Source organism: Leuresthes tenuis, unplaced genomic scaffold (genome assembly GCF_036924035.1).
Source record: "Leuresthes tenuis unplaced genomic scaffold, fLeuTen1.0.hap1 SCAF_4, whole genome shotgun sequence".
Classification (NCBI taxonomy): Eukaryota; Metazoa; Chordata; class Actinopteri; order Atheriniformes; family Atherinopsidae; genus Leuresthes; species Leuresthes tenuis.
In genome coordinates this window covers 21394282-21417935 of record NW_027325358.1, presented here as the reverse complement: position 1 = coordinate 21417935, position 23654 = coordinate 21394282, and the positions used below count along the sequence as shown (strand labels likewise).

At 41.1% G+C, this 23654-nt stretch overlaps 1 protein-coding gene across 1 annotated transcript in view; it reads left to right on the top strand.

The window, feature by feature from the left end:
• ctnna2 (catenin (cadherin-associated protein), alpha 2) overlaps nt 1–23654 on the top strand; it is a 261478-nt gene that overhangs the window by 214357 nt on the left and 23467 nt on the right. Inside the window, exons 10-12 of the mRNA XM_072385076.1 lie at nt 12351–12443; nt 13409–13565; nt 14185–14385. Coding sequence (XP_072241177.1) covers nt 12351–12443; nt 13409–13565; nt 14185–14385 — 451 coding nt within the window. The remainder of the gene's footprint in view (nt 1–12350; nt 12444–13408; nt 13566–14184; nt 14386–23654) is intronic.

Below are 23654 nucleotides of genomic sequence, written 5' to 3'. Positions count from 1 at the left end.
GTAATTCATAGATAACTCTCCTGAATGATATGTAACTTTTATCCATCACATCCATCGTAAGTGGGCAGCGTGAGCATTATTTACTGAGACCGAGAGTTCGATTGCGTGACCCCCCCCCCCCCCCAACAAGCAATATTCATAGCAGCATTAGGTTTCAAACTTAATTAGACATCATTTATGTTTCAACATTGCTGTGTAAGAAAACCACCTACAACAGAGAAATGGCTTCAGGTTTCACATCAACTGGCAGTCCCAGGCAAAAGTTCTATCTGCTACTTTATTGGTGTAATTAGCGAAAGTCAGTGCTTTACAGGCTTCTCCTGATTGTGAACTTGGCTTTGTGTTGTTACTGGGTCTTGTTGAGGTTAATTTGGATGACTCTCCCCTTCCAAGAACTATGCCAATACATTACTATTACATTTTGAGACAAAGTAGATGTTCGGTGGCACTAACATTCAGCATTTGTCTTCATAATGTCAATACAGTGGAAAATTAGACGCTTGCGATGAATCCGTCCACTTTAATGTGACAAGAGCGCTGCCAGTTTGAAATTATAGTTGACTACATTATCTTAAGACACAACAGTTGAAATGGAAAAAGGTTTCTAAAGCAGAATGTTTCATTTTCTAATGGGTTTTTATTTAATCAAAAGTGTGCTGAAACGTACTGGATATCAGTGCAGAAACTCTGCTTACAGGGCTTCAGTATACATGAGGTGTTTTTTTATGGTGGATATTTTAATTGTGCTGTTAATTCTGCTTGCACCCTCTATGTTAATGGCCTTTCACATCTTCACACTTCTTGGAAGAAAGTCACACTTTCATTCATTTTAAAGGACAGAAATTAAGAGCCCCGAAACAAACCGGTCCCTCTGATGTATCTGAGGGCGTCATTTCTTATTTTTACCTGACCCAAGTGATGCAAACCTGTATTGTTCTTATTATTATTGTTATTTTTAAAGTGAAGGAGGTTGGAAAAATGTGACACTGGTAAAATAAGCCACCCTAGTCTTTCTTTTCTTTTAAAATATGAGTTTCAGAGTTCACAGAGGACATTTTCTTTTATATTTTGTCAGCACATGGAAGAACATTGAGGTTTTTTTTTATTGCCCCTGAGCTGAGATGCCTATACTTTTCTATCATGCTTACATGTGCTTGATATGGAATGAGTAATTATTGATTCTTATGAATCATAATCTCTCTTCAGTCGTCCCCCAATTTAAAGGTTGAGGCATTACGAAATGACAACCGCTGACCTTTCCCACTGTGTGCATCTATTATCCAACAGGACTAATCATGCTTTTCTTGTGCCTTAGATAGATGTGAGGAGGCAGAGGGATGTGATATGGAGAAATGTCAAGGTCTTGCAGTGTTCACATTTTGTCTGAGATTGGACTACGATGTTATAGATCCTGTGGATCACATTAGAATCTTGTCATGGGTCGAATAAGGTGCTGCACTTTTTGTTTTCAACCAGTATATAAGCACATCGAAACACAATACCTCCCACAGCGATATTATCTTTCAGTGTGCTTGTGCGGTCTTCGGTCTTTTGTTACTGTGACAACAGTGACACACATGCATGCTTCACAGTTTAATATGTTGAGAATGGGTATGTTTTTGGGACTTAGATTCAATGGTCATTAAAGCATAAGTTGCTGTGAGAGCAGCAACTGCTGTCTGTCTGAGTCTGTGCATATGTCATGGATGCCTGTGTTTGACAGAAACTATTGAGCTCTAAAGCGGTTAGACACGCTAACGGCACACTATGCGAAACTATGCGGTGTTTCTGCAGGCATTTCCTAATAATTCTCCCTAAAAAGGGTGATTCTTGTCTTATACCTGATTTGGGCAAGTTGTAACACCGATAGGTAAACTGTTCTTAACATTAGAATGGGTTAAACATTTCAGTTCCCCTGAAACAGTTTTTAAATAGCTTCAGCTGCAGAGGGACTGTGGAATGTATAGATAAATTAAAAGGAACAGCCCAGAGGTCCATTTTCATAATTATGTTTTGGTGCCAAGCCCAACTGCTTGGCTAGCACTCCTTGAAAAGGAGAGTGGGTGGGAACGGAGGGGTGGGGGGGAGCAAAGGGAAATCGATATTACAGTTAAAACAGGCTTAGCTGTGTTTTCGGGGGGGAGTTGAGATGACCTGACCTGTGAGACAGGTAGTTTGTCCCCTATGTCAACAGTATTAACTTGACTGAAAGGCAAAAGACATTCTAAGATTAACAAACCATTGCAAACCATTGTAGTATCCACCTGGATGACTCCATCAGTGGTGTTGACCACCCCCAGCTACCCCAGAGTCCTCAAAGCAGACTGAGGAGGGATCAGTCTATCCTGCCTTTGCTCCTTGAAAGGGCTCATGAAAGTAGCAAGACACTGAGGCCAATACAAAGTGTGAATACTGCAGTTGTTTCATGCCTTAGGCAAAGTGAGTCAGCCATTTGTTCTCCTTTCCTTTCCTTTCTCTCTTTAATGCCGTGTCATTCACAGCCATGTGAACAAGATAATCCAATATCCAGGACTTTAAACTGAAGCTTAACAGTAAGGCACTCCTCTACAGCATGTCTGGGCATATGATTTGATTTGTTTATATTGCTTTCAATTACCTATCTCTGTCCCTTGTTGAGCTCAATAAAATTTTATATTGTGGATATTTTTCTCTAGGTGCCCATTCTCTCCTCCCGGGGCCCTCTTCATGTAGGCATTCAAATTTCAGTGTAAATATGAATCATTATATCAAACCTCTGCGCATGCGGTCACTTAAAAATGCACCGGTCTCTGATATTTATAAAGGGATGGACAAACTGACCGCAAACAGATCACTAGCAACTTCTTTTGTGTCACATCAAGTGCCTCCCCTCTCTCCACTTTCCTTTTTATTCATATATGTACGTCAGGAACCACATGCATGTGTCTGTACTGGCCGTAACGGATTTGTCTTCCACCTCCAGCGTTCAGCTTGACCCCCTCCTTGCAGGCAGTACTAGCTCAACTCCCCAGGGGCCTACAGCAAATTATCATATTGATCGAGAAGACAACTATGGTACTAGCAGTAACACTCAAACCTCAGCCGTGGCTCCAGAGAAAAGAACACTAAATCACACTGTCAGCCTTTCATGCAAGCACAGTCATGGTTGTCAAGGAAACTGTGATGTGATTGTGATGGCTATATCAAAATCATGGAGACCCAGGGGAAAAGAAACAAAGAGAAAGAAAGAAGAATACAATTGAACTCCAACTTAGTTTTCTTGTTTAAAGTGAAAAGGTTAGATCTATCATCTTGACTCTATGCCCCTCTATTGGTTATTCTGAGTAAAAGTTCCCTTTAACTACAACTGGACTTTTGGCAGGTGAATTAAATACAGCTGACGTTTTCTCTCGGCATCCTTCCAAGTCACATTCATCTTGTTGGAGAGAAATTCTGTTTTCTCTCCTAGATTTAGACATTTTCCGTTTGGACTCTGCTTTTTTTTAAAGGTTAAATCATACTGTATGTTTAACCATACAGCAGCTTACACCTAATTGCTGTGTGTCTAAAAAGCTAAATTTACTTTTCTTTTTGACCCGAAAGAGCTGTCGCCCTCCCTCTGTGTGAGCTGGAACCCCAGCACCTGTGTTTTTCTCGACTTTAGAAACTAATGTTAATGCGACCAAAACCAGACTTTTAAAGTTTTATAACGTTAAAGATGAAGTCTGTGCACTTACTCCGGCAATATTTCCATCAAAAATCGTCTCTCACAGAAAAGGTTGGAAGCAGCACAGGTCTTGAACCTTTTGTATTCCCCACACGGTCCACAGAGTCGTGGTGTCGGATACACTTCAGTCAGTAGCTGGATTTCACGCCCGTGCATGTATGATGGGACAAGGGCAATCGTTAAATCGGTTAAATGGCCGAGTCGAGCTGTAACTGTAGCTCAACTCAGAGGTGCCTCGTCGAAGGAACCCAGGATGAAGAGAGTTCTCATCGTGTAGCCCAACGCTATTAAAGATCTATTTGAGCCATTTCCACACATGCAGTGCGGACCTGAACTTTCCTGGAGCGGCTGTATGTCAGGACACAAATGATTCATTTCTGCATCAGATGGAGCAGACTATTTGGTGAAGTTACCCAGCCAGATGAACATGTCCATGTCTAAATAGGTCACGTTATGTTGCTGAGAATTCACAGCAGGTAAGCGTGCGCGCTGACAACAGTTGCTGCTGCAGACTCATTTCTGCTGCTCGTATGCCCCTTTGCACTCGTTTGTCGGTGCGATACATCCACATACGTGACGTGTTGAATAGCTATCGACACAAAAACACTCATCCTCGTGGATAAATCAGAAGCCTCATCTGCAATCCTCAATATGCTGTAAACGGAAGACTGCAGTTTCTGCAAAATACTTTTTCTATGAAGTCCTGCCTGTTGTGTGCCCTGCAAAGCTGCTCTCAAACCCAGGACAAAGTGCCTCGCTTTACACATGCACAAGTTTGTGATGGTGCCTCAGCTTTACAGGCACACCCAACGCACCGATATTCTAATGGTGCCTCAGCTTTACACGCACACCCAACGCACCGATATTCTACATCGTCAAACGTAGCGAACAGAGTGTTGACAGCCGCTCTCTGTTTCCCTTACTGTCAGGTTTTCGGCAGCACAATTTGGTCGTCAGGGCTGGTACATGTTGACATTTTCTGAGGAGATTTGTGGAATCAGGCACGTTGGATGATGATGTTTAGATAAACATTTCCTGATGTTTACTTGGCATGTTTAAAACTGATGCTGTGGGCTTCCTCCTTGAACTGATTTTATGATGCCACCGGTGTGAGAATCCCCCGGCATTATAAAATCAGTTCAGGAGGAAGCTGGCTCCACTCAGGCACCTGGGGGGTATTTCTCCTGAGTATCTCCATGCAAAAAAAAGAAAAAAAAGACTTGTTTCAAGCTAGTGTGATCCCATCTACACACATTCTCCTGCGTCCATGTGGGAAAGCTGTGGAAATTTGTATTTATGGCAACAAGATAAGGAGGGTTTCCGACTGCCTGTTCGTGAGTTTGACATTTTTGGTTTGTTTTCAGGAGCATCGTGTGTTCATCTGTCAATGTGCCGCGTTTCAGTATTTTGTTTGATTTTTTTTTAGTCATTCCCAAAAACATAATGGATGTGTGATCTGCACACGTTGCAGGCTGTACCGATCAGAAAAAGAAAGAAACTGAAAACATTACTGCAAGGCCTGAGCTCTGAAGTCTCGTCTCGGTGAACACAAACAGGATATAAACCGAACGCAGCAGCACTCTATTAAAAGCAGTGCTGTCAGAAGGTGAGCTTAATCATCTGACGCACTGAGGAGAAACTTTAAGCACATCACAGGGTAATTAATGTGGAAGTTATTTTCCAGTGAAAGAAAGTCGTTGCGTGTAACTATTATCAGTGTGCTGCAGAGGGGACCGTCTCATTACCGCGGCTCTTGCTGTTCCTGTTGTAACGCTTTAGTCAAAAGGGACATGTACAATTGCTTATGCTGACCTAGTAGCAGCTCTGTTAAAGAGTCATTGACCGTATTGAATGGGGGTCATTTAACGTTCGTGTTGCCATCAGAGGGTCATTGTAAGTGTCTTAACCTTGGTCAGTTAAAGTTTAGCTGCACAGAATAAAAGACCACTGGGGTTATAGCTGCAAAAATAAAATAAATCTGAGATGTTCTTCTTTTTTTTTTTACATTTATTTACTGCATTCTATTCACCTTCTAATCTAATCGCTTTTATTTGTTTTCATTTCGGGGTCTAGTCTGGATTCTTTTATACTGATATTAATCGCTGGCAGCTGATATGAAACAATAATCCATGTTTTACAGCACAGCATTGGTTTTATTACTTTTCCTTGTCATCCTGCATATGTGAAGTCAACGGATCCAAAAATGTCCCCACTAAATGCAACACAGTCCCCGTTGTTTATTTTGTGGTTCCATCCGCAAATTCCACACCATTATTAATGGGCTAATTTAATCCCAAAGATTAGTTATCATACGTTGTAAGACACACTCTTTGTCTCCGTGCAAGAAGCTGTGTTTGTCATTGAACTTGGAGGTCAACTCGGAGAGACGGTTTGTGGAGGAAGGTAGCACACCATCCCAGTCAGCCACATGTTAGTGAACATGTCACTTTGTAAACTCTGACTTAAACACATTTCCATTCTGACTTAGTGTAGAGAGAACTCCTAAGTGCATTAGTGTCACTCGCAATTTAGTGTGTGGGTAGACAAAAAAAAAAAGGTACCAGAGGGGAAAATTAAAATGGCAATCGTTAGCCAAAGTGACTCAAACATCGTGTTATAGCCTCACTGTACAGATTTAGGTCAAACACCTTTTTTTTCCCCTGATTTTACATAATTAGACGAGGGTGATGTTATTAACAATATTGCATGAACACGTCAGGATCACTCACTGAGTGACTGTTTTTTAAAATACGTCTTTATTTTTTTTTTTTCATTGTAATGATGCCAGGTTTGAAATTCTGAAAATTAAGAGTGTAGCGGTCAAGAGCTGCCTTCATCAGAGCGAGATCCAAGTGTAGAGCAAGCACTACAGTCATTATCATGCTGAACATGCTTTGAAAATCCATTGCCTTTGTTCTTGCTATTTCACACTTTTCTTGTTTAATATGCCACAAGGTCTGGCATTGCTTTTGATGTTGCTGCAAGCCCGGTGGGCATTCCTCCTGAGGCAATACACACTTCACTCTGTAATAGGGATTGATTTTCAAAGGCGTGGTTTTTAGTCAGTCACAGCAAGTCGCCAGCTCCTGCTGCTTGGAATCCTCCGTAGACTTGAACCTCACACAACCTCGGTTGCCTGCCTAACCCAGTATCATGCACCTCGACCTGTTTCTGTCACCCCCGGTCCGCGCCGTGTACATGCAGTCGTCGCCACTCGGAGCTGACGGCTCGTGACTAAAACAAATAGAGGTACTCCTGCGAGGGCTGTAATGTGATTGTTTCACATTCTTCATACTATATTCCCCTGTTAGATGTTCTGCTCCGTCTGTTTTGACTGACTGACGTACCTGTGGTTTGTGTGAGCGCGTGTTGGTAGGAGAAAGGCAAAAAAAAAAGAGAGAAATATAAATATAAATACTCTTTCAGCAACAGGAGTTCTTCCTCACAGAACTGCTGTCAGACATCATATAAAGTAACTTAGAATATCGTCTCAACTGAACGCTTCTATCGCTGTCCACTCCACTTGAAGTCCCCGCTGTGCCATCTCCTCAGGCGAAGCTGTTATTCCCGGAACCTCGCCTAACACCAGGGCTGTGGGCCTTTCTTGATAGTTTTGCAGGAAGGCTAAACTGTGCAGCCTCTGTCGGACAATTCTCAGTGAAATATGCTTTTAGTGTATTTCTAAAAGCAGACGTAAAAGACCTAATTTGTGAGAAAGTTTTACAATTTTAAACGGCAATAAAAGGACACTGCTGAGATGTTCTTTAGTGTATGACCATGATCTCTGTTTCCTGATGACACACTGAAAGTCCTGTTCGACAACGCGCTGCCTATAGTAGAAGCAAAACAAATGAGTAGATAAATAAATGGAGTTTAAAGAAAACGAAAACTATCTGAGCCATTTCCAGTTACTCAGCTCCATTTCAGTGATTTAGATAGCTTACATGAGAATGCCCATCTCTCCGACTGCCATGGAAACCTACATCAAATTAGAATTGAAGTGATTATCCAGAGCAGAGCGAAAAGACGAAATCGATAGTTCTTTGTTCAAGGCTAAAATGAAGAATGGTCATTCAGCAGGGATCTTTCTCTCTCTATTGTCCATCCCTCTCTGTCACTTACACACACTCACACACACACACACAAGCAAACCTGTGCATGTGCCTCTTTGAATTTATTTATTCCACTTCAACATCCCTGACCATTAGCGTTATGCTTGCACAGTGCAGTCTCAGACCTTATGCCATGGGTTTTCTCATTCCCTGTTTAGAAAAAAACAAAACGATAAACACCCTGAGGAGAAGCGTTTCTTAGATAATTGCAATTAGTAGTTTTGGCTGGATTTTGCAGCACTGGGCCTGGCCTTGCTCTCGGTGTTGGGTAACAGGGAGTAGAAGTGGGCCTGTTGGGCATTTTTCCAGCTTCCAGAGAGCCCTCTGCCCCTTTGCCTCACATGAAATGCTGCAGCAGTCAGAGGGCTCTGCAGTACTACAGATAGGAAGCTGTGTAAGTGAATTAAGTCAGAACAGAAAGACTTGCTTTTTGTTGGTCAAGTAGCGCAGTTATACTGTAATCAGAGAAGGTGCTCAATTGGGAAAAAGTGTAGGTCTTTGGCCTTACTTCTCGAAAGCCTCGTTCTTCTCTAAAGTACAGAAAATAGCACATAAACACTTTTTCCAAGGATATTTTTCGTGTTATTTCAGTTTCATCCCACAGAAATCACACCAAATTGCATAAGAACGAAAATGTCACACCAGAAATTGGAACAGGTTTGTTCACCATGTTACATTAATTTGTGCACCGTGGAGAAATGAGAAAAGAGGGTTTTACTTCCTCAGACTATTTCAAACGTTCTTTTAGACTGAGACCACTGAAAAGCATAGAGGACTCCACCTGTAGTCCACTGAAGTTAAAAGAAACCAGTAGAAAGAAATCACTAACGGTTTCTATCGGCCACTTGTTTTTTCTACTGGTAGAAATTTGCATAAACGCTGCCTGTTCGTTTCAAATTAAACTTCCAGAGATGTGGAGAAAATTGCAAAAATAATGCAACATAGTAAAACTTCCATGAAATTCTTTTTAGAATCTACAATCAGGTAGAATAATAAGAAAATGCATGGAGCCATGTAGTAATGAACTGTGCGGTGTTCAAACAAATCTTCTGCAAACAGCCACTCACACATTTGTGGTGCTGACTCTCAATCACCCTCTATTTCCCACTTCCTCACACACGCCACATGAAACATACACGCCGGGCTTCATGTAAAGGACTGTAATCCGTCAATGTGTTCATTGCCGTCATGAGTAAAAAGACAGAGCTCTAAGCAAGAGTCCTCTCAAACAAATTTGATTTACCTCAGTTTCTCTCGAACAGTGACATGTGAGCACTGGAACTGCTAATACAGACAGGCACCCGTTGCTGCCAACAGGCATGTGTCTGTTTTGTTCAGTTTCAAAGCTCCAGGGTCTTGTTCCAGTCTGATTTGTTTGGGGCTGGTATTGTATTAGGAAAAGTGTGAAGTTATGAAAAGGAATTGTGAGCGACTGTAATACAGCTCATAAATCTGATGACTCCATGACGGACAGCAATTTGTGTGTGTTTGTGTCGCAAGGAAGGAGAGGTGCGGGCTACAGTTGGTAATAGTGTTTTATAGCAACTCTAATTCTTTCCAACTTTGTAGAATTATTCTAGCAGTTGTTATACTACATCCAGACACACAATCATAAAATGTTTTAATTCTGTCAAGCACATATGTCTTTGAAGCAAGCGGACTGTTGACTGACAAAATGAGCCCCAAAACTGCTGAGGAACCTGCACCCATAAGCTCCTGTGCATGTATTCTAAGAAGAAGTGAGGTTAGACATTAAGAAACCGTAGCTTGATATGAAGGCGAACATGAATCTAACCAAATTTCATGGAAAAAAATAAATCTGACTTTTGATTTGTGCATTAAAGCAGCTCTCTGCACCATAAAAGCCTCATAATGTTCTAAACCCATCAGTCATGAATCACAGCCTTACTGGAAATACTATTTTAATGAGTTCAGCTTTCTGTTTTTGTATGTTACGGGAACCTGATCATTTTGGATCTGAAATGATCAAATTATCCTCTGGCAGCTGAAGTCTACTATCAGCCTGTGCGATGTCTTAACTACATAAACCATACTGACGCAGATGTCTCTCGTAGTAATGTTACTTTAGTAATTAAAGAGTCTGTTATGATTAAACACTTGTTCAAATAGATTCAGAAATAAATCACTGTCCCCACACATACTGGAGATATTCAGGAGAATGTGTTCCGACCCTTTTTCCGCAATAACTGTTGACACAAGACTTTCACATTGGGGGAATTTCGGCTGAGGGGCAAGTGTCTAGCTTGAGCACAGAGGAAGCTAAATGTGATGTAAATGACACGCTGCAGGTGAGGCTAACATGGCCACAGCAGTGAGGGGCAAGTGGAAGGCAGCACACAGGTCAGCAGAGTGGCGCGACTCTCTCCAGCACACACAGGCGCATACACTCAGCTGTGCGCTCAGCTGCAGCAAATGCTCTGATCGAATTTGCTTCTACGCTCGCACGTCATCCCCCCACCTGATGAGATTCCATCAAAGGGCTGGGTGGAAAATCGTCTCCAGAAGTCCGGATTGAATGTTGTGGACATTTGTGTGCACATATGCCGCCGCTCCGGGAACATCTCCAAAACATCTGGGTGTGAAAACAACTACCGCGGGACAGAAGCCCTCGCATCAAAAGTCATGCACACTGTCCCATGAGATTAACTGCAAAGATACACAGGTTTCATTTCATCATGCGACATCCAGGCCCTCTGTCAAAGGCAATATTCCCGAAACACAACAATGCTCCACTCATTTGCACCTCCTACATAAAAGCACTCTTCTCTCCCACCTGTAACCTACCCTGAGACATGTAATTCCCTGAGACATTTAAATAAATATGAGCAACTTTGACACCTTTGCCTCAGTGCTTTTGCTATTACATCATCATGTTTGAACATTTTTACACGACCTTTAGCTCAGGTGAAATTCCCCAAATATGGAACGTTGCTCAGGTGCTTCCACAAAACAAAACTGATTACACTTGTGACCTTAAGCACCGTCCTATCTCTAAGCTATCCCCTGTGTCCAAACTCCTAGATTCGCTATTCAAATCACAACTGTGTTGTCTCTATGAAGCCAATGATGTCCTTTTGCCACAGCAGTCAGGCTTCGCACCAGCCTGGGGCACAATTACTGCTGCAGCTGACGTTGCTTGAGACATTATCAACTCACTTGATAAAAAGCAGCACTCTTTGTACTTCTCCTAAATGTTTTTTTTTTATGTCGTTGATCACATTTGTTAATGAGCTGCTTCTTATGGGGTTTGAAGTTTCTGCTCACAACAGGTGCAAATCACAGTTCTTTGAGGCTTATGCTGCTTCTAACAAATCAAATCCCCCAAATGGCTGCTTGAAAGTCTTCCTTAATCTGATATAAAGCACCGGTGATTCTTTTTTTTTTTGTTGGTCCAATCATAAATGGAATTTCTTTTTCAGAAAAGCGTGGCTTCTTATGCCCATAATGTTAGCTTGTGTGCCGCCGGTGTCACCGAAAGGTTACTGACTGTTTTTTTATGAGCTGTGTGTTTGATTTAAAACTTATTCTAATCTTTGGAAAGACTGAATGTGTTCATTTCACAAGAGCACTAACTATTTGTGTCGCCCTCCTTTCCAGACTTTAAGTGACGATTCAGCCATACAAGTCCCAGAACAAGAAATTGTCTCAAAATAAAAGCTTAACTGTGTATTTTTTTTTATTTTCTTTTTTTTGTTGGGGGGGGGGTTAACGGCATCAATCTTTGAAAACAGGAAAAAATATATATATTTTGAAAGTCCACGATAATGTCTGCATTGAATAATGGAAATATCCTTTGGGCTCATGCCACCCTTAAACCCCTGGATGCCATCTATCATAGTACATTGCTACTTATTACTCTTGGCAGTTCAGGCTCTCACCATTGTGAGTTATTTGAAAAAGTTGGCTGGACATGACTGGCAACTAAAAGGCATCAGCATACATTTACCTTCCTCTCTAAGGCTTTGCTGTCGAACCTATCAAAATTATTTCTTTTATTTATATCTTCATGGCATCAGATGACAGGACAGATTGGCAGCTAGAGTTCCTCACACAAAGGCTGAATGGAGGACACTTAAAAAATGAAATTCTACTAGTTTCTACTTCTGCTTGTACTTTTTTTTTTTACACAAGCTATATTTTATGCATATGACCGCTGTCAGTGTGCGTTGGTACCGTAGGTGTTTGTTTTTATTCGTTTCCCTTTATTTTGAGAACTAAATCTTGAACAAATTAAAGTCCTAACTTTTGTATGCTTTGTTCTCTGTGCAAAAAAAAATTATAAGTTGACCCTTGTAAAAGTCACAGTTGTGTGGTTCTTTTCTTTTTTTTGAAGATAACCACTTGATTGGTCTTAGTCTGAAGGCTGACCTATTATTGCCTCTATAATAGCAGAAAAGATTTTCAGCTACTAAAGACTCAAATTTACCCTTTCAGTGCAAAATCTGCCCACCAACAAATGTTAAGCTTCAGGTTTCAAGGATTGTGCCTTTTTCTTTATTTGCTTTATTCAGGTGGCCAACCTGGCTTGCTCCATCTCCAACAATGAGGAAGGAGTGAAGTTGGTACGAATGGCTGCCACCCAAATTGACAGCCTATGTCCACAGGTGAGTTTCTTAAAGGACAATATCATCCCTATTCAAAGCACCTTATGTTTTCACACAAAGCAAACTGTACTCGGTGTGTTTTGGTGATTACGAGCCATTCTCAACTAATCCCCCAGATAAATGTCCTCTGAGAGTTTTTTTTTTTAAGCAGAATAGCTTGAAATAGCAGAGAAAGGATGATTTTTAGACAATTCTGGGGAAGCGCTATGAATTTGCGAAGGAGGAAGTGGTAACATCGTTTCTCAGACGGTAGGCAAAGGAAGATGGTAAAATGTATCTATTATTTCCAAGGTTAAGCTGCAGCTTTGTAGTTTTATATTGCCGTCAGTGTATTTGAAATCGGACACAGTTTGTGTTGTCACAGTCCTAACTGTTGCACAGGCTCACTTTGTTTACAATCTGCACTGTTGCAGCTAGACAACCAGTTCTCAATTAGAAGATCCCCTTTACAATATTGATATTGGCTCAAAGCTTCATAGCTTATTGTTTTATACCACAAATCTCTTTTTCTGTTCATAAACTATTAAAATATAGATACATGGGCCACACAGATGCCCTTGTCATTACTATGCTTTACTTAGACAAAAATGGGCATTTTAATATGAATCAGGTTCACAAGATCTGGCATTATTAAATATGCATCAATGCATTAACTTTTGGTTCTAAAAACCAAGATGGGCCCCGGGATATGTGCCTCAGATGGATTAAATGCCTTATTATGAGTTTGTCGCTTCATGTGTCTGTTTTATAATAAGAAAAATACAGACATATCTTTCAACATATCATGTATAGTATGTTGTTGGCATACCTCGTGCTGAGAAGGACTGTGATTCACAGACAGCTTACACGTATATACAAATGGTCGGATGCCTATAACTATCATGGTTTTATCCCCATAAGTGTACACAGTCACAGCTGCTCGCATATGGAGCGTGTTTACTCTCTTGACCTTTCCTCCACGCCAGGTTATCAACGCTGCGCTCACTCTGGCTGCCCGCCCCCAGAGCAAGGTGGCCCAGGACAACATGGATGTTTTCAAGGATCAGTGGGAGAAGCAAGTCCGTATCCTGACCGAGGCTGTGGATGACATCACCTCCGTGGACGACTTCCTCTCTGTGTCAGGTATGAAGCAGCACAAATCCTAACTCCCAGATCAGATAGAAAAAAAGAGCGGAAGAAAATGACCCCCATGTTGATACTCGCAAAGTTTAGCCATGCAGAGAAACTCCGTTGATTAGTGAGATAACAACATCAGGAAAAAAACAAAACAACATGATGGTGGAGTTAGAAGGAAAAACCACCAGAAAAAACCACCAGAGAACAAGTAGCTATTTGTTTTGCTTGATTAGGGGCGTTTTGTTTAGTCTATTAATGTTTCCTTTTATGAGGATGTCACAACAACCGTTTATTTACTTGCTATTTTCCTATAATTTTTTATTGGCACTATGTTCTCCATAGTATAACATTTTTTTCAGCTTAAGTACAAGTCACCTTGTGGTGATTTGTTAAGTTTTTCCATCCAGCCTTTTAAACTGAGCAACATACTCAGAATAAGTAAGATGAACGACTTCATCCAATTCTAGAAATCATCAGCACACACTATTAAAGACATGGCTAATTTTCATTTACAATAAAAATGTATCCTTTTGAGAAGAATTGCATCATTAAACAGTAATTATACCTCCCAAACATTGAGTCCCTCTTGCCGGATGCCCATTCATTCTTTTCTTTTTCTCTCCAGAGAACCACATCCTCGAGGATGTCAATAAATGCGTAATTGCTCTGCAAGAGGGAGATGTGGACACTCTTGACCGAACTGCTGGAGCTATTCGGGGCCGAGCTGCTCGCGTAGTCCACATCATTAACGCCGAGATGGAAAACTACGAACCGGGGGTCTACACTGAGCGTGTGCTGGAGTCCATCAGGCTCCTGTCTGAGACTGGTTAGTGCACCGCATACAGAGCTGGCGTAGCACGAGGAGCTAAAGCTGAATATATTGCTTTTAGATTGCGTGTTGCTTCAAGCAGTGAAGCTACTTTAGCGTGGCGTTGTCAAACATTCACACACAAACACCAGATCTGACATGAACTTTCCTTTCTGGTCGGGACCTACAGATACACCCGAGCGGTCCACTTTCTACGGTTTTGACTGGTGTCTCGGCTCGAAAACAGATGCAGGACACCGGTTTCATGACTTTCATGCCTCTTCTTTGTTTTTCATTGCTTGTTATTTTTTCCCTTTACTGTGCAGTGCAGCGTCTAATTTTGGAAAAAACTACAGCCAGAAAAGAGAAACGTGTCACTCCTCCCAAAAGTGGAGATTGTTTACTTCAAAACTGACCAAGTACTTTTCATTAGATATGAAAAATAAGGGTTAAGTAAGACGCATCAAGAAACCTTTTTGAGCAGCGTTAATCGTGTTAATTTGGGTTGTTTAAGTATTAGATAGGCTCAGTATGTTCTTGTCTGGTAGTTTGGAGTGCATTCCATTCAGTGAATGGAAGAAAAGTAATTATTTATTCATTCAAGGTGTGACGATTGGAGTCAGAATTTGCTGATATTTAACTGAATCCATTCTTCCCTCTGCCTGTGAAATGTTCCCGGTGCCCCTGACTTACCACAGAAAAAGCCCAAAGCATGATTGATCCACCCCTCTGCCTCACAGCTGGAGAGGTATTATTGAATGTATCAGTCTCATTTTAGATGCTAATTTCCAAACTTGTTACATCAGAGTTTGTTTTCAGGGGAATGGTTTTCTTCTGATGACTCTTCCTTAAAGGTCACAGCAGAACAGCGCTCCACCCCTCCAGAGTCTGTTAAAGGGTCTACCTGAAGGTCTTCTTTTTTGCCTTTTCATCATTCAGATATCTGTCTGAACTTTGTTGGCTCTCTTTCCTTTTTTTTTCAAACTGTTAAGCTGGACATAATTCTAATATTGTTTGAAATATTCAATCATTAACCATTTTGATCACAGGTGTGGATATTTTAACAGCAGCTGGAGAAATAGCATTAGGTATAGAGCGTACAAGCATCTTGGACAATGAAGCGTGTATTGGGAGCGATCAACATCAGCAACCACATACACGTCACGTTTTCCCTCCTCATTTTTCATCACCTCTTTCTTTTTTGTGTCACATGAAAACACACGTGGTTTGGTAATTGTGACGCAAATCAACGGGATGTTTCTGGTCTTGACCACACTGCTTTATAATGTATGTATGTATGTATGTGTGCTTATTGTACTCTACAAAAGGCTGCAGTGAAAACCGACAAAAGAGTCGTGTTCATATTTTTCTACGAAATGATTTTGTCTCTTTGAAATAGCTCCGCAAATCCCTTAAAAGTATAGGAAAACATGCCCTTTGAAAATGCTCCATCACAAAGGGCAGACAAAAGAAAAAAGCACCGGATAAAAGGAAAGACGTAATTCATCAATTACCTGTCCAGATGAATAAAATCTGACCACGATCCTTCTTTCATACTGAAAAAGTAGAACATCTTCTGACATGCCAGTGTCATCTGGCCACTCTCACTCCCCCCCCCTTCTCATTACGCTTCTTTTCTCCATTCTCACCCATCCTTCCCACCCCAATTTCTGCCTCTTCCATTAGAGCCCATTTAGCGAGGCGGTATATCTGTTGTTTCGCTCGTTACTTTCATCTGCCAGGATAATTGAGAGACACAATCACCTCCCCTCCCTGTTCGCTGATAAGTCGCAAACAGCATTAGGTGGGTCACGTGTGTTCGCACAACCATCTGTCCGAGCACCTCTTCGGGAGCGCCGCTCCACCATAATGGACTACTTACAGTACTAGTTATATGGTATCTTAAGCACATTCTGTTCTGTTATTGCATAATTCAGTTTAATTGATTGGGGTAATTAATTGATGAAGTACAGCGGCAATATCTCATGGACACTTAAGATCAATTTTGTACAACTATAACCTTGTCACATGCTAAGACTTTATAATTGAGCTGCTGCTCTATTAATCCTCCATGGAGCATGGATCTGGTTTCAAGAGTCAGCACGACCCAGAAGCATTATGTCAGCATTACTGAGAACAACAAATGGAGAACTGTTGATGTTGCAACATCACATTGATTGCTTAGTGATTTGCCTTTATCATGTGTTTTCTGTTTTTAAGAGCTGACATCATAATGGAAATGTAATGGTTTAAACTCGCAAGCCCAATACAGTACCTGAATGTCTGCACAAGAGGTGATATAGTAACAAGATTCAATAATAACACTATTGGATTCTGCTTCCAACCCCCACACATACAGCAAGGAAGAAAGCAATAGTTCCCAAAGTGCAAGTTCACGAAAGTATTCAAGTATTTCTGTTGTAGCTCAAGAGAGACGATACAAAAAAAAAAGTTTGACTCTGAAATATAATCGCTGATTAAGTTGAAGGCATTAGTGCTGCCCAGAGGAAAAAAAGCAGGCGGTGGGATGCATAGACTAAAAGGCAAAAATAGCAGAAATCACTAGCCTGGGTTCACCGCTATTAAATATTTGGTGCTTAATATTTGCACCCACGAACCTGACTGTTTTGTGGAATATTTTCATTGGACATTTCAGAGGATGCTTCAAAGACAACATACAGTACTCCTATGTGCAAAAGTCCCCCTAAATGCAAAAGCTGAGAAATACTGAGTAAGAAAACAGCGAGAAGTGATAGAATATGCCTGTGGGGGGTGGAACTCTGTCATTTTGTACACGCTGTTGTCTGTGTTGTATGTTGAGAATTTAACACACTGGAACTTTAATTACACAATATATTGAGTCATTTAGCAAATTCACTGTTTACATGTGTGCCAGTTTTATGAGAGGATTATGTTTCAAATAGAATGCTTTTTAAAACTGAAAATATTAAGTTGCCTGTTGTACAATGTGACTCCATGTTAGAGTACTCCAGGCGAAATTCATCCTTATGCATCAAACTAGCAAATTTAGAAGTTTATAGTTTTTTCATGAAAATAATCCTTTTATGGCATAAATTGGTTTAGATATAACTAAGCCTAATTTAATGTGCGTATCCTGTGAATATGCAAATTCATCCCGCCTCGCTCCTTCTCTGCTTGCTTCCAGCCCTCCCCGACTCTACCCCACTCCTGCACGAAAAAGTTCTCATGCCACTGTTAGTTATACTATTTTTACACAAAAAGCAGCATGTTTAAACTGTTTTTCGTAGGTACACACACTAAAACAGGCAGTTTCTTTAGTTCAAACTTTATTTAATGAGGGAAGTTATTGAGAAGTAAATCTTATGTGCAGTGATGATCTGGAAACCTCTCCCAACCAGATTACAGATGTTGTCACCACTGTAACATGAAGATGATGGCATTACACTGGATCCCACAGGTAATGTTTAAGGTAATAATGGGTAGTTTACTACTGAAGACTAGACCTTGAACATGAGCCCCAATCAGCAGAGAATTTGTATAAATATCAGGCTTGGAAAAATAAAAGGAAAAAAAAACTGATCTCACATTGTCCACGAGTCGTTAGTGTCAGAGCCTCAATGTGAGCTGTTCAAGTGGGTAAAGAAAGTAAGAGCTGTGTTAATTTTTGTTGCTCTTAGCACAGCGTTCTCAGTGAAAAACTGTGTGACACCTTGATATTGCGTTCCCATTGATGCCAGGCTGAGCAGGAGTCAATTAAAGCCTGCTTCTACTGCAGAGTCATTTATACTTGGGACTCGATGTCGATGATGCACTTTCACGTTGATCTCAAGAGTCGGATGTTGGCGAGTTTTTTTTTTCTTTTTGTCCTGTGTAAAAAGGGCTCCAGACACACCACCAGCTAACACAACGGGAAGACAGTTTTGTCAAGCAAAGGACAAAAATACAGTGCTTAATTCTGTAAATGAGGAGGTCCTGGAACAACAGTTTCAACAGGCTAATACCTGTTTTTGAGCCATTTATTGCATTTGAGTTGTCCTCAGCTACTGTTTTTGTTTTTTCAGCTTTAACTGTTTTTGTTTCTTCTTTGTTCTGTGTGAATGTCACCGTGAGCACAGCACATGAAACAAACACAAACAGCGCCACACGTTTAGGCATGAAGCAGAAAAAAAGAGAGCAACAGAACAGTAGTAGAGGCTCTCATGTCAATCTGAAATCTGCGCATAAACGGATTTGATTTGATTTTATTAGCACAAAGCTAATTATTTGCTCCCTAATGTGAATGCAGTTGCAGTTTTCAGTTGCCATATATAACCAGTGAGCCAGACTTGTGCTTCATATGAAGCCCTAGCGCTGTAATCTGTGACGTGGAGAACGTCTTCAGTGCACTGCAGTTGGAGATGCTCAGCCTGTGTGCTGACCGCTTATTACGCTCACAATATGTTGTGTGGAATATTGAAAGACACGAGGGATATGTAAGCAATCTTGAAAACTTGACCTTCCCCACAGGAGGTCTTTAAGGCCAGAACTTGGATGAAATAGTCTACACAGATGCAATAAACAGACCAGTTACATGGCCTCAGGGGGAACTGCCTTAAATTTTAACGATTCTCAATGCTAATAGAGATGTTAAGGTGGAGAACCAACAACTATGTTAGAGCAGTGTTTCATTGGCTCCATATTTCTCTTTGATGGAGAGCTGTTGTGTTTCTCCTTCCTGTTTGCTTCTTAGTGGTAGTTGGGGTTTTTAAGGGCTACCACGCACATCTGATCTGGACCATAAAGCACTTATTGATCCTCGTGAACTTTTGCCTCCCTCTCCCCTCAGTCCTCTCAGACCTGATGTCTATGGATCTGAGCACAGTCAAGGAGAAATCTATAGCTGGGGGAAAGATGATTAAGTGTAGCTGAACAAAGGAAAAAGGATATAGGACCACACACTTTTTAGAGGGTACTGAGTCCAATTAACTAGACTCTACCAAAAAAAAATCAATAGCTGTCACCAAGGATTTCACTAAGCGATTTGAGCAAGGATTTTAGTGGAATTCATTGATGTGGTCCCCTTTTTTCCTCGACTCAGTGGTGTGCATGTGTAAAACATTTATGTCTTGCCTGTGTGTGTGTCTGAGTGTCTCTTTTTAGATGGTTGTTTGTGTTTTCATTTGATTGCCCCTGTGTTTATGCCCACAGCAACTCACGCCAATCACCACCACTCGCCCGTTTCCTTGACAGCTGCCACACCAACACAGCGCCCACCACAACTACAGTTCTTGCCCTTTGACCCTCTCTCAATGTGCCCATCCCTTCCTCTCACATTGAACGTGGTCGGATTTATGGCCGGGCCAAATGCAGGCAGCCGAGGCGCACTGTGTGTAAAGCCTTAGCCATAGATTCCTGACAGACAGTCTACACATGGGTCTGGGATTGAAGCGTGTCCTTGAGAGGGAGAAAAATCAATAGCCTAATGGGAAAGTGGTTATGACTTCTCTCTCTTATCCCCTCTCCTTCTCCTCCTCCCTGATACACTTTTCTCCCCTATACTAACACGCTCTGTTTAAACTAATCTACCCCTCAAAAAGACAGACAAATTTTCAAGTTGCTTATTAATGTGGTGCCTGCAGAGGGTAGATTAAAAAACTGATATATAGCCAGTGCACCATTTAGAAATGGTAGGGTGGTGCCGCTCCTTGTTATTACATTGGGGCACAGAAAATAGGATTTAGCCAGGGTTTTGCGGTGAGTAATAACACATATGCTCACACTGCCTCCCACATGTCATGCCAGTAAATCAGTGGATCAAGAGCACTAAAAAGAAATGCAGCTGGGACTTAAAGGATATAAGTAAAGACACTTCATACTGTCTGCCTCTGAAATAATAGCTCCAAGGACCAGACTTCCTTTTTTTTCATCTTTAATCAGAAAACCCCCATATGGCAACTGTAGCCACCAACGAAGAGAAAGCAATTTATGCATAACAGCAAATAGAGAAGTGAATCAGTGCTCTTTTAAAACTCAAAATGGCTTCTTCATATGACCCATAGGTGTACAGCACATATAGCTGGATGAGTCACGTTGCAAATCTTTGTTCTGGTTTTAATGATGGAGAAATGTATTTGCCAGACTGATGGGCAGATGGCCCAAAGCTCGAAAGGAGAGGAGGTAAGGTCACTTAATCAGTGCGTAAATAGAGGCGGGTGTTAGGAGAGAACTGATGAGGATGATGCTATGAGAGGAGCTGTGCAGTTTGAGGAGGTTGGTGAAACATTTTAAACAAGATTACAGCGTAGGAGAGGAGATCAGTGAGAAAACTGTTTTAAATTCATTTATTGTCCATGCTGTATGTCAAGTTATGCATAGAAATTCCATTTGTGATTGGTCCAAAAAGCTTTTAAGATGTTCACATTGAGTCAATAAAAAATCACACGAAAAATTGCACCTTTTCAGATTATGGGGTGCAAAAAGCAGAGCAGCAGATATCGGCCTGTTCAAACTCTGTGGGCATCTACATATGCACCTGATGTGTTTAATCATGCGTGTGCACTGGCACAACGTGCAACAAGTCAAACTGAAGTTATAGATGATGTCACAGTCCCGCCGAATTCTGCTCCCATTTCATGACTTTGTTGAGCAGGTCATGACACAATAATGCAAAGTGACCCACCTCCTTCACTACACTTCAGGCTTGGATCTGATTGAACTGTGAGCATGAAAATTGAAAGGCCCTGTTATGTCCAGCCAGTTTATGAGAGGAGGTGGAAATGACCCCTTGTTTAGGAAATCGTGTCTTGTTACTCTCATTTTCTTTTCTTTTTTTTGGTGACTGCAGTGAAATGATACAAGCAGCAGACTCGAGGGGATGCAGTTTGGCTGCAGCGCATGTAGGCACAGCGAAGAAGGTTAACGACAGTTAAATGTCTGATAAAGGGCGAGATAATGTACAATTTTGTGAACTGCCGCTATTGGTGTACAACACTTCCCACACTCTTTCTTCTCCCCTCCTGCTTTAGAGCACACCACGGGAGGATATTTTGTCTGGCAGATTCTGTCTGACTAAGAATCTAGCATTAAGATGGTGGTCTCGTGGCATTTCTGATTCACCTCTTTTGAAGCTTATCTGAGCTACAAATTCAAGCACGCATTTCCTGTTTTGGTCTGATATTCAGCAGATTTGCTGGCGGATGTGCTCATTTGGCTGATAGATACACTGCGGGACTGAGTTTAGAAATGCAGAGCTTTATGTTTTATCAGTGGATTTTGCACATTACCACATTTCCAGAAAACAAACTGCACCAACTCTCCTCTGCTGTGCATAAATCATATCCCCGGTATCACTGCTTTAATAAAACAGCTGTGCCGATTACTGGCGCACAAACTCAACAAATACAGAGGCTTCTCCAGGAAATTATATGATTATGTTATTTTGAAAAAGAGGAAAAAAATGCACTTTGAGTTTTTGCAAAGATGATGAAAATACATGGAAAAAGAGATGATTAAGCTTTGTATGTGACTGCATTAACCCAGCACAATCTCAGCTTTTTCAATTGTATGACATCTTCAAAGTCAGTTACCGCGTGCCTTAAAATGTGACACAATGATTTTGTAAGTTTTGAATGAGGTAGCAGCCTGCTGTGATTTGCAAGTGATTTAAGGCACAGGCACATCAGAGCGGATGGTCCTGTGTAATGTTGCTGTGCTCTCAGGCCGTACTTCCTAAATTAGACAATGTAGACTTGTCAACAAACATGTTCTGCTGCCTTCAGATGGCTGCAGGGGATTAATGAAGAAAAGCTTTTTAACACAGTGGACAGCTTCTGTGGACAACAAATACTACAATCCCTTAAACATATTTAAAGATCATTGCAGATACTTCTCTCCTGTGCTAATATGCTATTATATGGCTTACGGTTTTTCATCTATGCAGAGATATCTGCCTTTGTAGCTCTCAGTCTTTACAGATGGACATTTTTTCAACTCTAAGACAGACATGCAGTCATCCAGATAGCTAACAATGCAAAGGCTTTAGATTTGACGCTATGTGGATCAAATGCTGATTAGTTGAAAGTTACCTCGAGCCAACTAGAGCCAGGGGGGTCCAACAGCAAGCAACTGATTTCCCAACAAAGAGGACAAAGCACCAAGAACCATATAAAGCAAAAAAGTACAGACAACATACTTAGTTTCACTACACAAAGCATATCTCAACTTTGACTTCTGTCTCTACCACAGCAGAGCAAAGCTAAAGGACTAGCAACAGCTAGCAACAGTTTGTACCGCATAGTTGTGAGACTGCTCCCAAGTGTCAATAACAGGCTAAAACATTTAGCTGTGTGTCTGCAAGGCACCTGCAGAGAGCATTTGGAGATCCACGTCCGGGCCCTGTTCCTGCCGTTCTTCTTAATTTGCTGCTGGTGTTTAGGTTGCTGTTGACAAGATAAGGGCATTGCATCGGAGACTGGTCTTCAGAGGCTTTCATTGTTTTTGTTTTTTTTTCTGTTGTGAAATCTATAACTATTTTTCAACTAAATTCGCTCTGAGTCACATCATTCGAATGAGACTCATTCCTGCTTGTGCTTTTTCTGCCACCTGTGCTTCATGAAATCTGTGCTTGGCACCAAACTATCCCACAGATGGGTAGAATTTCATGGTCAGTAAAGTTCTAACTTGTAAGAGTTCTGCTTGTACTCGTTGTGCGGCACTGAAAACAAAGTCCTATTAAAAGAGATAAGACTGTACTGATGACTGATGGGAAGCTGCATCAGCGGTGCGAAAAACGATTAAAAGGTAACGAAACAGATCTAGGTTCTGTGATAACAGAATTAATAAAAATGACAGAAGTCATTAAATTAAATGAAGAGATGACATTGAAAAGGTTCACACCTTAGATGCATCGCAGGAACTTAGAGAATAGAAGGGAATTTTGAAAATATTTGTGTGAAAAAAATTGAATAATGCAACTCTCCAGCCACAACCTATCATGCACATTATGCATAATGGATAAGAGACACAGTGTGCATAATCTGTAGAAACTCATTTCTCACCGCCCAAGCGCAACAAAACAACTCAACACTTATGCTACCATCTTTTAAGTTGATGTTGCAAAATTTTTAAGCAGACAGTTGCCTATTTACATAATCTAGTCCGCAAGAAACAACATCATTCATTTGCTTTAGCTTTCTCCTGATTAATGTAGGTCCATGCTTCACTTTGTGTGTGCGTTTCCTTTTACCTGTCATAATGTACCGTCTAAATTGAGCTGTCTTGTTGTGAAATTGAGGTTTATGCATCAGAGATGGCGCTGGTTGTGCTGT